Genomic DNA, 14,806 nt, shown 5'->3' on the forward strand with positions numbered 1-14,806 from the left:
TCTATCCATTGCACTATCCCTTGCATATCTACTGTACTACCAGTACTATTCCTCCCCGTGTCACAATCCTAATGTGACAGTCTCCTTTATGTGTCTTAAAACTGACATCACCTCTTCCCTCCTGAAAGGCATGGGTGCGTGGGGCACCACAAAAACATTCTGCATGTGCAAAATCCACCTGAAAGTAAGGGAACGTCGTGGTTTAACCCCAGACAGCAACTAAGCCCCACACAGCTGCTCGCTCACTCCCCCCGCCTCCCCCGGTGGATGGGGGAGAAAACAGGAAGGGTAAAAGTGAGAAAACTTGTGGGTTGAGATAAAGACAGGTTAATAGGTAAAGCAAAAGCTGCACACTCAAGCAAAGCAAAACAAGGAGTTCATTCTCTACTTCCCATCGGCAGACAGGTGTTCAGCCATCTCCAGGAAAGCAGGGCTCCATCACGTGTAACCGTTACTTCGGAAGACAAACGCTGTCACTCCAAACGTCCCCCCCCTTCCTTCTTCTTCTCCCGGCTTTATATGCTGAGCATGATGTCTTATGGTATGGAATATCCCTTTGGTCAGTTGGGGTCAGCTGTCCCAGCTGTGTCCCCTCCCAGCTTCTTGTGCAGCCCCATCCTACTCGGTGGTGTGGTGGGGTGGGGTGAGAAGCAGCATGGCTCTGTGCAAGCACTGCTCGGCCATAACTAAAACATCCCTGTGTTATCAACACTGTTTTCAGCACAAATCCAAAGCATAGCCTCATACTAGCTACTATGAAGAAAATTAACGCTATCCTAGCCAAAACCAGCACAGGGAATTAATTTGAGAAGCAAGATGCAAGCTCTCGTTAGGAAAAAAAAACCAAGGGAGAAAAAGCATATAATGCTTCCTATGCTAACCATGATTACCATTTTCCCTTGAAACACTTCAAAAGTTCAAGCGCTTACATGTTGGGAAAAGATGTATTGAAATTAAATGGAAACCAAACATATACTGGAAAGAAAATACTGGATGAATTCACACAGCACAAGTTATAGAAGCTCAGAATTTAGCACCTATTCCACAAATATTTATACAGGCAAGGAATGTTACTGCTGAATCAAGGCCTTTCTCCCTATTTGTTCACCAAACAATGCATTTGTTGAAAAACATTGAAAAATAATATTTTCATGACTAGAAACTAAAATCTTTAGAAATTTAGCCTCAAAAGAGGCATTGTCAATGTCAATGGAAGACTACTAGGCAGCAAAAAGATAGCAGCTAGTACCCTGCCAACTCGCTCCTAAGAGTTAATTCTCCAGATGAACAGCGTTTGTGTGTAAGACTATATGCAGCTTATTTCACTCTCAAACTAGACTAGCTAGCTATTATCATGTACAGTAAGACTGTTCATACAGGCAGTTAAATACAGCAAATATGAAGACTTAAGGAAAAAAGTAGAAAGCTAGTATCGCTACTTAAAGAACAAAACAAGGTGTCACCACGTTCTGTCCACTTTTACCACACCTGTTGTGCAGAATGGCATGAATATAAAGCTAAAACAGGCTTTCACCAAGAGCAGGGGTATATGCATATCTGCTGTGCAAATGCTTATATGGTCAACCATTTGGAAGAGGACCTGACTTTCAAAATGTCAGATCCTATGCTACTATTATATTTCCAAAGTTCTCCCTTATTAAATAGGTATAATGTGAAATTTCCACAGCTAGCGGATTCATTACTGTGCACAACAGACAGCTAGCTTGTAGTGAATTTTTAAAATCTGTATTATTTCAGAATACAAAACATAATTTAGTTACACTGAAAGCAAAATATACATTATTATTGAATAAAAATATTTTGGTAGTTGTACTGAATGTAACTGGATTTTGAGCACTGTTGTCCACGATGCCACAGTGCTATGAGAAATCTGTACCTCACAACTCTCATTGAATTCTCTCCTACAAGCTCAGCTGTCTACAGACAGTATTTCTGATGGTGACTGCAGTCGTGCAATTTCCATGACATATGTGACCCACTCATAGTAAGAGCACAGCTCATTCAAGGAGATATGGTTTGGCTAAGAAATCCAGCTGACCAAAGAAGATGGAGTTTTAGTTTAGTTTTAATACTGTTTAAAAAAAAAAAAAAAGATTTTCTGGAACAAAAGTTCAATTTTTTTCCTGCAGACTGCACTTCTGTCAAGAAGTAACTTTCAAGAGAAAGACCTGACTCTCTACAGATCATTATATACATGAAAATCTGTGTTTAAAGACTTCATTTGCAGAGGTAAATTAGAAAATAACATTATTTTATACAAAGGTATATTTTCATCCTTACTGTGAGCCTTGAGCATGCTAACTTTGGAAGGTTTTTTTGTAGAAGAGGTAAAATTGTATCATAGGGTGTACAAACCAGCTGACAAAATTAGGGTGGCACCGTCTACCTTAAAGCTGGCATTTCCTTAATGTTTGTATGTGCAAATCCAAATAAAATAAAATGCATTTTAAGTCTTTTTTTGGTGGTATTTTTTTAATCTAAAGAGGAAAAAGGCAAAAATAAACTCTACTGTCTGAATTACTACTTTTTTGTAGTTTATTTCAATCACAAAGTTTGTTAGTGCTACAAGCAAAGAACAGATCTGGGGGTCAGATTCATTGCAACATTCCCACTGAAAACTGATACAAACAAGAACTGCACAGAAATTTCTTCAATTTGTGCTTTCGATTCATTGATTCCCTCCCATAGCTTCCTTGTCAAAAGCAGGAAACTGATTACACAAAATCCTCATTTGCTACTGCACCTTGAGCTGTTCTTCGAAACACTTCTAGTTCCTTCTACATTTCCCTCTACTGTCTGCTGTAATTTATGTTCCTGCTTAAAGCTCCCCTAAAGCTGGGCCACAACAAAATTCAGTGAAGTATCAAAGAAATCAAGACAAAGCCTCTACTGTGTACCAGACAGAGCATGTATCAAAACAAGCTTTAAAAAATGGAAGTTTAGAGAAGAAAAACAAGCTCTGTTAAGTCAGCAGAGCGCACAGTACCATACAAATAACTCCTAAGAGCCAGGAGTACAAAGTATAAAAAAACCCCACAACCTTAACTTTGGCCACATCAGCCAGAACACTGAAAAATCAGTCAGACAAAATGAAGTTGACTCATTAGAGTTGGCTGGAAGATGCATGGAAACAATGCCAGGACAAGGGCAGATTCAACACAGGCACCACTTTATGAGGTACACTACTTGCATGGCAATGAGCAAATGAAGAGCATGCTAGAAGTTTCTCATCAGTTGGTGACACACAGGCTAATTAACGAGGGAAAATTTATGTTCAACTGCTGCTAGTAGCAAGCAAAAAAAGAAGTTTCTTTCACTACCATCTGTATCCAGGTAAACAGGATTCTTCTCCAAAAAGCTGTAAGCCAGGCATTCACAGGCAGAAATAGGATGATGTGAAAAAAACCAAACGCCAGAACCGAAGGATACAGTAAAAAATGGTAATGTGTCTGCAGCCTCACAGCAGCACAGTATTGGCATCACAGGATGATCATGATGCTTTGTAACTGGGTCATAAGTTGTAAGGAAACTATCGGATCATATTGGCAACTTAAATTATTCAAATTCTCTGGACCTTTATATAATAATCTAACAACTCTGGTTTCCTAAAAAACCCCCAAAACCACCAAAACACACCACCCAAAATCTACCACTTTTTCATGTGACAAAGTTATCCTAGTGCCACCTCATACAGAATTTTTGAAGTTAAACTACCACACATTTTAGTCCCAATTGACATAACTACAAATTTTCACCAAAAATGCCTTCCTGAACCTATTTGCTAAAGTGTTCTCCAGGAACATAAAAACTAATGCGCTGGGGACCGTGCTACTTTTCATTCGGCCAGAGCTTTGTGGTGGATCTGCTTAGACCTTCTCATTAACACTTTAAGTTGAGCTCCCAAAGAAGACTGAAAAGTTTTTAAACAAAACAAAAAGCTAAACTATAAACCAGGATAATTAGCTAACCTTTTAATCAAAAATATTAACCATTCGAATGAAAAAAAAAATATTACTTGAAAAGACACTTTAGTTGCTATTCTTGAGTCTCAGTACAACCCCCCCACTGCCTTGCAGGGCCGATGTGAATACAGAGCGCTACCTGGTCCGAGAAAGGGCTCTCCATCACTGGCTAGGCAGAGGTCTCCATTTCCTACTCTATCACAGGCTCTTTGGATTTCTGATTCAGCCATGGGCTCCCAGGCTGCTGCTGTCACCTCCCCTCCTTCATCCCACTCCAGCCCCCACCCCCAACCTCTGAAGGCCCCTCTCCCTCTCCTTCACAATGCTCGGGAGCTCTAGAATCGAGGGAAATTCCTCCTCGTCCTCCTCCCCCCTCCCTTAAGGGAGCATAACCCAGCTGGGAAAAAAGAACAGAACCAAGAGCAAACGCTGTCATCACACTGAGACAGACTAAACACCCATCCACACCAATATCCCACCTCCAACAGCAGGAACCTAGTGAGAATACATGAGCAAAACAAAATCTACTGTTCATTTCTCTTGTACATCCTCTCCCCAGCCTCCAGCTGGTCTTGACTTGCAGACTTCCTGAAATCACGTCCCCAGTGGTACTACCTCCTGATCAATTCTTTTGGCATCCAAACGCTCCGATGGCAAAGGCTGACGATGAGAAACAAACCTTGTTTTGTTTGTTTTCCACTTGCTACCTGATAATGTTATTTGACGTCCCTTAGATCTGGTATTGAGGGAAACTAATCATTCCCTATTAACTTTCCTCATGCTGTTTATGATCTTTTAGAGCTCAACAATCTTCTTCCCATCCTGTGTGTCTCTCTCTTCCTGCTCTCTCTACCTGAAAAGTCCCATTCTATTTAATCATGCCACTTAAGGAAGCTTTTCATATCACTTAATTTTTTTTGCACCTATACTAATACTGATCCTTCCTGAGGAGGTTCATCAGAACAGGACATACTACTCAACTTCTGGATGCAACACGTGTCCATCCTGACATCATTATAGCTTTTTTTGTTCCCTATCTACACCCAGTAACTCCCAATATCAGACCGACTTTTTGGATCCAAACTAAGCACTAACCTGACCACTTATGAAAAAAACCTGACATTTTCAAATATTTACAGTACCTCTAAGACCTCCGTCTATGTTGTTGCTATGCTAATTCAGAACCTCTCATTACGTATATAAAGTTACAGCTGTTTTCCATCATGATTATTTTATGCTTCAGAGCACTCAATTTTATTTGCCATGTATTCAATTCAGTCACTCAATACCGCAAGATTCTTCTGCAGCTCTTCACACTCGGTGTTCATTTTTACCACACCGAAAGTCATCAGTCAAACTTTTTCATCTGATTCTTTCTTTCCAGATAACTTACAAATATGTTGAAAAAATACAGGTCACAGCAGAAATCTCTCTAGGACACTACTGGTAAAATAAAAAATACAAACCCTGACTATTTATTCCGCTCTTCATTTTCTACCTTTAAGCTGGATAGTAATCAAAGAACCTTCCTAAATCAGCTAAGGTTCTTCAGGAGTCTTTGATGAGGGACATTACTAAACTCATTTTAGAAGTCCAAGCAGACTCATCAGTGCCAATATTGCTTACCTCCTACTCAATGATTCCTTCAAAGAACTCATATTTGTGAACTACACTTCTCTGTCAGAAAGAAATGTTAACTCTTTGCCCACTAGTAGTCTATTCTTTACCGTGGTTTCTGACAACATGTTCATTACAAACTCAAGCTTGCAGGTCTGTAGATCAGCAGTTTTTCCTAAACTTTTTTCTTTGAAAGTGGCATTACACTTGCCACCTTCTATAACTTGCATGCTGAGGCCATTTTAAACGCAGAATGCAGATCTTGATCTTTGCCTGACAATCGTAAGTGGTTGTTATGATCAGAAGGACTTAAAACATGTAAAGGATCTTGCAGGAAGATTACATACATACACACAAATTCGGTAAGCAATGCAGATGTCTGTCTGGTGGAAGAGCAAAAAAAAAAAAAAAATATTACTGAACTTTCTTCAGTTTGAACTCTATAGTTTGACAGTGTATCATTATGTTTACCAGACAACAAATAAAGGAAGGTACGTAAGGAAGCAAGTGGAAACATGCTGGCAAAGAATCTCAGGGGCCAGGGGGTACCTAACTAACAGAAGATCTCTCTTAAGCAGTAAGGTTGACAGAGTGTGGATTATACAGAAGAAAACCTTTGACTAAGAAGCCATACTTGCTGAATTGCTGCAAGGAAGCAACCTACCAGAGAGGAACTTCAGGATCCATGAACAAACAAGAAATTACCGGCTGACAAACTGATTAAGACTTTTGACAGAAGGGAAATCATTTGCATGACTACAATTTTAAGTATCCAGATCTCACGATCACTCCAGTAAATTATTTCTCCTCTTTCTTAGGCTGTCATCTGTTCTTTCTTTAAAGCCAAAGGGGTCATACCTCAATCCTCCCAACTGCTGAAGAGGAGAGGGTGGAACAGATTATACCTTACAGCTGGCAGTTCAGCAATTTCATACTCAAGTTGCTTTCAAACACTTGGGTGAATAGAATTGATTTCTGACATTTCACTATATCTGTTTTATCCCTTTTTTTTTAAAGTTTTATTCTTGACACTTAAATTCAATACAGGGCCACTGAGATATTCTCTGCATAGTAGGGAAATATCCCTAAGCTCCATATCAGCAATTACTGTGGAGACATCACAACATTGGTTTTGGTTCATGAAGCAACTATAATCCACCACGTTATATCTGACTTGACCTCTTAGCAGAAATAACAACATACCAGATAACTCAGATCACTTGGAAATCAGATTTTCAGTGACAGTTCTGGAAATGATACTAATACTCTAATGTGCAACAGGATGCGTAAGGAAACACCGATCATACTACATTCAAGATTCAAATACAAACTTCTCAAGTTATACTGCAGTTTGCTTACTATGTGTAGCCTATTCACTAATAGCAATTCCAGATTAAGTATAGCTATTTTAACATAAGCGTCTCTCTTCTGTGTACTGAATGCTTTGCTTTCACAGCTTAACATAATTTTTCAACTATTTTTTATTTCTGTATGCCTTGGTGAAGCATTTCACTCTGCGTGATGCCAACTAAAAATCTTTTCTCCGAAGATAAAAGGAAAAAGGGAAAAGGCAAGATGAAGCTAAAAACACCCTCCCTTTGGAAAGAGATGGGAAAGTCATGTTATCTGACATAGTAAGTATCCCCAGCAAAATGTGTAATTTCTGGTACCTTAGAAGAAAAACTTGTTAGACTTCTGAAGATGGGACTGCAAATGTGGGTGTCCATTAAATGTATTTATCTACCATCTACTTGAAGAATCTCACATACAGACAATGAGGGTCATTAAACACTGATGATCAGAGACAGTTCATCAGAATAAAGTAGGTTTTCAAGGTTAAATATCAAGAAATGGTGGCTAAGCAGATTGTATGACCATAAAATGGCGTTTGGTGAGTTAAAAGAAAATGTGATCACCTGCTTACCTAATCAAGGAGACATCTGATAAGAGTAGTCACATATTTCAAAAGAGACAATCCCTCAGCAGCCATTTTAAAGCAACCCTTAAAATTTAGGCAAGGGGGATAAAGGGTACCAATAGTATCTGAAATCTTCTGTCACTACAAGAGTAAACTTCTAAAAAAAGGATGTGATTCAGCCACTGGTATACCTGATGTAAAGGATCTGCACTCTTTTTTTTCCTAAGTCTTATGGCTTACAGATCACAAAACACTACTTCCATACAAGGTTGACAAAGAGTTCACGTCCAAAAAGTGTAACAGAGCATCAAAACATTGCAAGCCAGTTAGTTCCTGGAACATTCTGAACATCAATCTTCTGTTTTTCTAAACAAAACATATGCTAACAAACTCCAAGCTGGAAGCAGTACATTTTTCAGATTCCCTTTTTAATGAAACAAACCAGCTACTGTAACTGTTAAGTTGCCAACTTGCTAACTTGCTAGTCAGTCTGCTATTCCTGCCAAGGATTTGTATATTCATGCCGTTAAATAGTCATAAAAAGGTATTATAGGAAGTTATATCTGCAGATAAAATAAAATGCAACTTAATCATATTTAATTACAAAATCACACTCAGTTCTAATAAGATACAAGCTTTCTCATATTCTCACAAATCCATCATGACAGAATCAAGAGGAAGAACAGGTACCATGGCATCTTCTTTAGCACACTTTTTACTTTTAATTCTGCTAATTTGAGTATTAATTAATCAAACTCACAAAGTATGCACAACACTGCAATAACTCTGGAATATTATATTCTATAGGCTTAAAATTTCTTTTGCAACTACATTTGATTATCTTAGTTTAACATTGTACAAACACATTCAAAATCAAAGTGCTCAAAATATCTTAGCACTTGCTTTTTTATTTAGCCAAAACCCATTCCAACTCAACATAATAGCCTCACAAGGTTTATTACCCTGCTGTCTAATTAGCGGAAGAAACCCACAAACACCATCCATGGCAAAAATAAACCACTCTTTGGACCTGCACTGGACATGACAGTAACTAGCTCGCTAGGACTTTGTCTTTTAAACCTGAATTCCTTAAAACAAACAAACAAACCAACAACCAAAAAAACCCAAAGAAAATTATTAAAACTAAAACCTTTATATGAGGACAATAATCTGCCAAAAAACCACCCTCCACAAAACAAAAAACTGTAAAAAAACCCCATGAATAAGCAGCTCATGATTTTCTGAGAACAAGAGTTTAACCATTGTATTGTTCCTTTACAGTGTATATTTAGCTGGTTAGAACATTTCTCAAATTCAAGAAATCTGAATCAGTTCTACTGAGTGTCTTCCTATTTTGTTACTGATACGTGTGGACACAAAACAGAGGACATGAAATAAGCTTGAAAATCATATGTAGAATATAATTTTAAGTGTACTATATAAAGATGAAAGAGAGAATGTTTTGCCCAGAGAGCACCACATATAATAAAGATGGCTTTCTTACACTAGATAACATGCATTACTTATTTACTGTAAAATCCATGCACTCAAGAGTGTGGAAATCAAGCATGACGTTATTCTTTTGCTACTTCTTGAGTACTTGAAGTTAATTTACACATACCTATTTCCCCCCAGATTTTATACAGGGAAAAATGCTGATATGACTTAGTTATGACATAAAAAATATACATGCCATCCTTAACAGAAAAATACTTGTCTTTTACAAGACTCAGGCAGGAGAATCTGACAGAAAGTCTCCTACATTTACATGCACAAAGTAGTATAGCTGACGTTGCACTGCTTTTTGTCTCTTCATGAATTTTACAGGTTTTGAATTCAAATAAAACGATGTTCATTTTTTTCTAAATTTGTCCATAGTCTGTGTTATATGCCGTTACTGTTACTATCTACATCTAGACACTGAAACCATTCTTCTTCATTTATGGGCCAGCATCTTTATTTCATTGACCATCAAACAGCATATTTGTTGATTTAGAGAGAACATTTTATCATACTGAACTGCTGTATTTCATCTGACAGTAAGCCAACAGTAACAACTGAATTTCCCAAGTTAGTCATAATACTCTGAGGGATTTCTTTTGTTAGACCAGTTAATCCCTAGGCCAACACAAATTAAAAAACAAAGTGGACATTGTTTTACTAATCATTCTGGCACCTCTGTTATCACATTTATCTTTGTTTACCCATCATGTTGTTTTCTGGTCAGCAAATAAACAGTTTTCACTTTTAAATATTAAATTTAGCTTTAAACATGAAGCATTCAGCCATTGTTCTTATATAGGTCAGTAGTAGTTTATAATAAATACATGTGCAAGATAAGCTCATTTTAAGCTTCTAATTCCAGTATGATGACCTTACATTTCTGAAATGGAGCGATTATAAAGATGAGGCACACTTACACAACATTTTAACACTACTACTTCCAAAACCAATTTCTTTGAAGATACAGTATCGTCTTTAAAATGCCCTTCCTAATGATTTTCTTTCACAACCAATTAAAGAATATAAGGCAAAAGAGGAGACACAAACACATTAACAGTCCAAAGAATCACTGTGAGGTGTTTCTGCGCTAGCCCACAGATCAAAATTCATGGTGCAAGAACAGTGACGTTCGCCACAGAACCACAGCTCGTTTTCCCCCCTGCTGCTCCCCTTCTCGCACTAATATTTGGGATTTTACTTGGTGGGAGGAGCTGCTGGGGCTCTGTGACACTTACATTCTCCCAAAGGATTGTTCTTTCTAATATATTTGGAGTTTCAACTGCTAATACGGTAGCCAAAGGGCTTTCAATCTCCACTGCTCTGGTTCTTCTAATTACTTTTCTTGTAATTATCCCTAATTATGGCACTGGAACCATACAAACCATGCAGTTTCTTTCAGTGGAACAAAGCCACCGCATACTTTCTTCAAAAGCTTGCAAAACTAAAATTATCTCCTGACTAAAGAGAATCCTGCAATGATCCCCATCAAACTTCACCCACAGACTCCAATCAGACTCCAAGATCATTCCCATACCATCGTTCAGGTTCAAGTCAAGCCAAAGCTAGGTTTCGACCCTTTCCAAACACATCTGAAACAAACAAGGGAAAGAAACTGCTTCTTGGTTCAGGTGCAGGAGTAAGCACTCCTGAGGAACACAGCTGTTTTGGATTTCTTTATAGAATATGGATTTTAAAAAAAAAAAATCAAATTAATCTGAACAATCTTCTCCCCACCCATCCCCTAAAATGAAAAGAAACATACTGGGTTTGATATTTGAGTTGGAGTTTTTTTAGGATAATTCCTGAGATCTAGAATGGCATTTCAGGAGAGAAAAAATGCGACATATACTCTGAATATGTTCATTATCACTCCTCTGTGGAGCACGATAGAGCCACTTTCCCTTTGGTGGTCTGCCAGGTTTGAAGTAAGGACAGAAAGCTGTTCCACATCCCAAATGAATGCCCTAGACACCAGCTTATACAGCTGGTCTGTCTCTAGGTCAGTGGCAATTTAATTATCTGCTAAAAAAAAAAAAAAAAAAGAAAAAGAAGAAGAACTGTATGGGGACAAAGAAGGAGGAAAAAGACATTTTCGCTCTTCCTTTTTCAAACTATGAGGAAGATCATCTCTCCTGTTCTTCTCTCCCTTATTTTAGACTGCAATGACAGGGAGGGAAGGGGAGTTACAGAATTAGCTTTCAGACACATAACTGAGAAAACAAACATTTTTTTTTTCCCCACAGTTGCTAATGCCAACCACTGTTTCAAGTAGCTGGTGTAAAGGACTAAAATCTCATTTCAATTTAGGTTGCAGAGCCATTTTCATTTTACACTGCAATGCAAGGATTAAATGCATCTGAAAAATCTGTGCTTCTTTCAAGTGTTGTAACTAGTGACAGTGCCTCAGAACACAAAAAAATTTTTCTTCTTACAGTGGATATACAGGTCACAACCTACATGCTGGAAGAAAAGAAAGTTCAGTTTAAAGTATTTTTAACTGCTACATTAATCAGATTACCATATTTAAAAAAACAAAGGTTATAAAGGAACAGTAAGTCTGTGATATGAAGATCAGAAAGCAAGGAGATGGAGATACAAATGTTGTTTAGTATTTAGAATATGCCTACCCTATACAGGAGTATATGCAGAGATACCAACAATTTCTGAGTCACATTAACTGAGGTACCAAAAGCAGTCTTGTTTTGCTGGCTGTTAGCAAAAAGCAGCAAGATTTGTCAGCTTAGGAAGAGCACTACATTAATGCAGCTGTAATGCTTGTGAAATTCTGCCTTGTTCAGTGTCATGGATCACACAGATGCACCTGTGTATGTATCTTCCTACTGATCAAAATCCATCTAAATTCCAGCTAAGTCTAGCGTTTCCTCTTGGATAGGTGGCTCTGAAGGCCTACACCTAGCCAATAAACACCAGATGGACATATCTGGGTGAAATTATTAAGTATGAATTTAGGCTTTGGGAGAGGCTGGAGAACTTGTGGTCTTATTTTAAAATGAACTTTTCCTTTCGGGATGTTAAGTATTGTAAATGTAGTAAACCCCAAAATTTTTAAACTTACCTTAAACCACTGAAAACCTCCAGTCTCTCCCATGTTTTCAAGAGCTGAACAATACTTGCTTTGTCAAACTATGTCAGCAGGCTGGACTTCCCACTGGTAAGTACAGCAGTGCTAAAATGGTAGTGCTTATCATGACACACCAGAAAAGAAGCTATGAAAACTGGAAGCTGTTTCTAAAAAACTGCTTTGAAATATTTCAATTTTCAAATTAAAAAAAAAAAAAATTTTTCTTCACTAAGTAGATTTGATAGTTTTCCCTTACACAGCCTGGAAAAGGACTTCTGTAGGAATCTAAAAGCACACAAAACTTGTTGAGCAACTACCAGTCCATGAGAAAAAAAGGCAGCAACAGAAACGCTGATGCACACAGGCACACAGCTTGCAATACCTTCATATTAGATGCCTCAGTTTCCAGTTTTGTTAGGTGATTTGAGTTATCCTCTAGCTCTTGCCGAAGGTTGGAGTTCTCCATCTTTAATGCCTCAACTTGCTTTAACAACTGATCATATGAAGCTGCGGCCATCCTGGGCTACCCTTAGCCCTAAAAAAAGTAAGAGAAAACATTAAATTTAAACATTCTAGAAAAAAACCTCGAATTTATCTAACCATAAAATTATCTCTCTCTCCCCCCCATTTACCACTCAACTTTCTAAACATTTAATTTAAATCCATTAAACCAAACTATTAATGCCTAGAACTAATGCCAGTTCAAAGACTTTTTTCAGTGGGCTTCCATTTGAGACACATGATTAAGCAAACAAAAGAAGTTCATTAACAACTGCATTAGGTATTAGGGGAAGCCAGAATACATGAAATAAAATCAGAGCATCATACAAAAGCATCCTTACTATTCGCATTTCAATTCTAACACAGAGAAACTATGCAGATAATAGACCATATTTAGTCATTTTTTGACAGACAACAAGCACGATCAACCATATCTAAAAGATGCTGACTGCCTGCTTATTTTATGAAACGAAAAATAGTCACAGATGTTCAAAATTCCTAGGAATAGCACACACTAAAGGAGAAGTTGTATGAAAGGCAAACAGTAAATATTGAGGCATTTTAACAGGAAAAAAGCAGCAAATGTAGTAGTAATCAAATCTGCTGTAAAAATACCCTCCGAGGTATAAAGATTAAAATAAATATACTTACAAAATTCCAACACAAGAAGTGGTCATATTGCACAGTAGAATAAAAAGATAAAAGGCTATTCTTGATATCAAGATATCCCATATTATTTTGGGTAATACTGTAACACAGTCCTAGAATACCATCACAATTACTCAGCCATTACAAAGGAGAAAGAAACAAATACTCCAATTTAAATTATAGAATTCAAATTTTCCCACTTTCCAAACTGAAAACCATCAAAGTTGTTCATCTAACAACATAAGTTAACCAAAACACAGCTGACCACGTCTGAAGCTCTTTACAGTCAAAGCTAGCAATTTCTTATCCATCAGCCATTCAAGAGAATAAAAGGAAGCCTAGCACTTCATACACATACAAGTTACCCTTCCAATGTCATTGCAGGAATTTCCTAAGTATATGGCCTGTAACTCAAAGGAAAAAAATATAAAAAGCTTATGGGACAACATTCCTTTTCATCATTACTGCAGTACTTTGGAAAAGATGAAACAATTAAAAGCTCTTATTTAGCATTTTCTGTGTATCCTCTCACTAAGCCTTTGACCTTACTGCTTGTGTAACTCCTTATGTAATCAACTTTGCTCTTCCAGATGAATCTTAATTGAATTATCCAGCCTACTAAAAAATAGGTAAAATGATTTAAAAAGGTTTTAGTTCCCCAATACAAATTTTGAAAATTGTGTTTAATCTAAATTTAAACTCGACAAAACATAAAGAAGAATATATACCATTGAAGACAGGAACAATAACAAAAGCTGCAGTGCATTCAATATGACTAGTTTATTTCCTCTTCAAGAAGCACGTCTTCACGCCCTAAGCACCTGTCACCATCAAAGACGGGAGAAGGAAGAAGCTTGCCTCTCATGGAACTGTGATTTCCGTGACACTACCACTAAGCTGAAGAAAAAAAATCCCTAACAAATTTCTTTTTCAAAATTTGGTCATGCTTTACTGGAGACCTCATTTTTAGAGAAATGAAGGCAATCTGAAACATCTACTCTGTGAATTCTGCGCTTTTACCATCAGGCTGTTTTACCTAAAAGGTGGAGAGCTGTCAAAGAGAGTCGTAACAAAACAAAACAAACAAACAAACAAACAAAAAGTCAAAAAGGGCAGACTGCTTCTGTTCCATTTCATGTATGTTTTTATTTAATAAGTAACAGTTTCCATTCTTATTAATAAAACAACAGCCGTAGTTCACATTTCTCTTCCGAACATACACTGCATGAACAATTCTGCACAAGCCCAAGGAAAGGTAGAGAGAAGTGGAAATGTTTTCACATTAGTTGTCATAAATTAGTATCATATTGTAATATTGATAGAATCTGTTGGTTTCAACTCAAGTATATCACATATTTATTCATTTACATCTAATTTACAGAAGCTGCTGTGTGCCATGTATTTGACATGCATTTTGATTCTAGCTAGAGTATCTTTTTCTCCCCTTATCTTAATTCATGATTAGTATGAAAGGACAGGTAATGATAAAAAATACCAAGTTTTTCCATTTTCTGTCCACACTAAGGAATTCTCACTCACAAATTTGGAATTTAA

General features: G+C 37.3%; 1 protein-coding gene across 7 annotated transcripts in view; it reads right to left on the bottom strand.

The window, feature by feature from the left end:
- Positions 1-12,629, bottom strand: part of APC (APC regulator of WNT signaling pathway) — a 65,920-nt gene extending 53,291 nt beyond the window's left edge. For all 7 annotated transcript variants that reach the window (XM_050912513.1, XM_050912509.1, XM_050912508.1 and 4 more), the window contains exon 1: positions 12,486-12,629. In XM_050912513.1, coding sequence (XP_050768470.1) covers positions 12,486-12,620 — 135 coding nt within the window. In that variant the 5' untranslated portion in view covers positions 12,621-12,629. The remainder of the gene's footprint in view (positions 1-12,485) is intronic.
- Between the last annotated feature and the right edge of the window lie 2,177 nt (positions 12,630-14,806).

This window comes from Gymnogyps californianus, chromosome Z, assembly GCF_018139145.2.
Source record: "Gymnogyps californianus isolate 813 chromosome Z, ASM1813914v2, whole genome shotgun sequence".
Classification (NCBI taxonomy): Eukaryota; Metazoa; Chordata; class Aves; order Accipitriformes; family Cathartidae; genus Gymnogyps; species Gymnogyps californianus.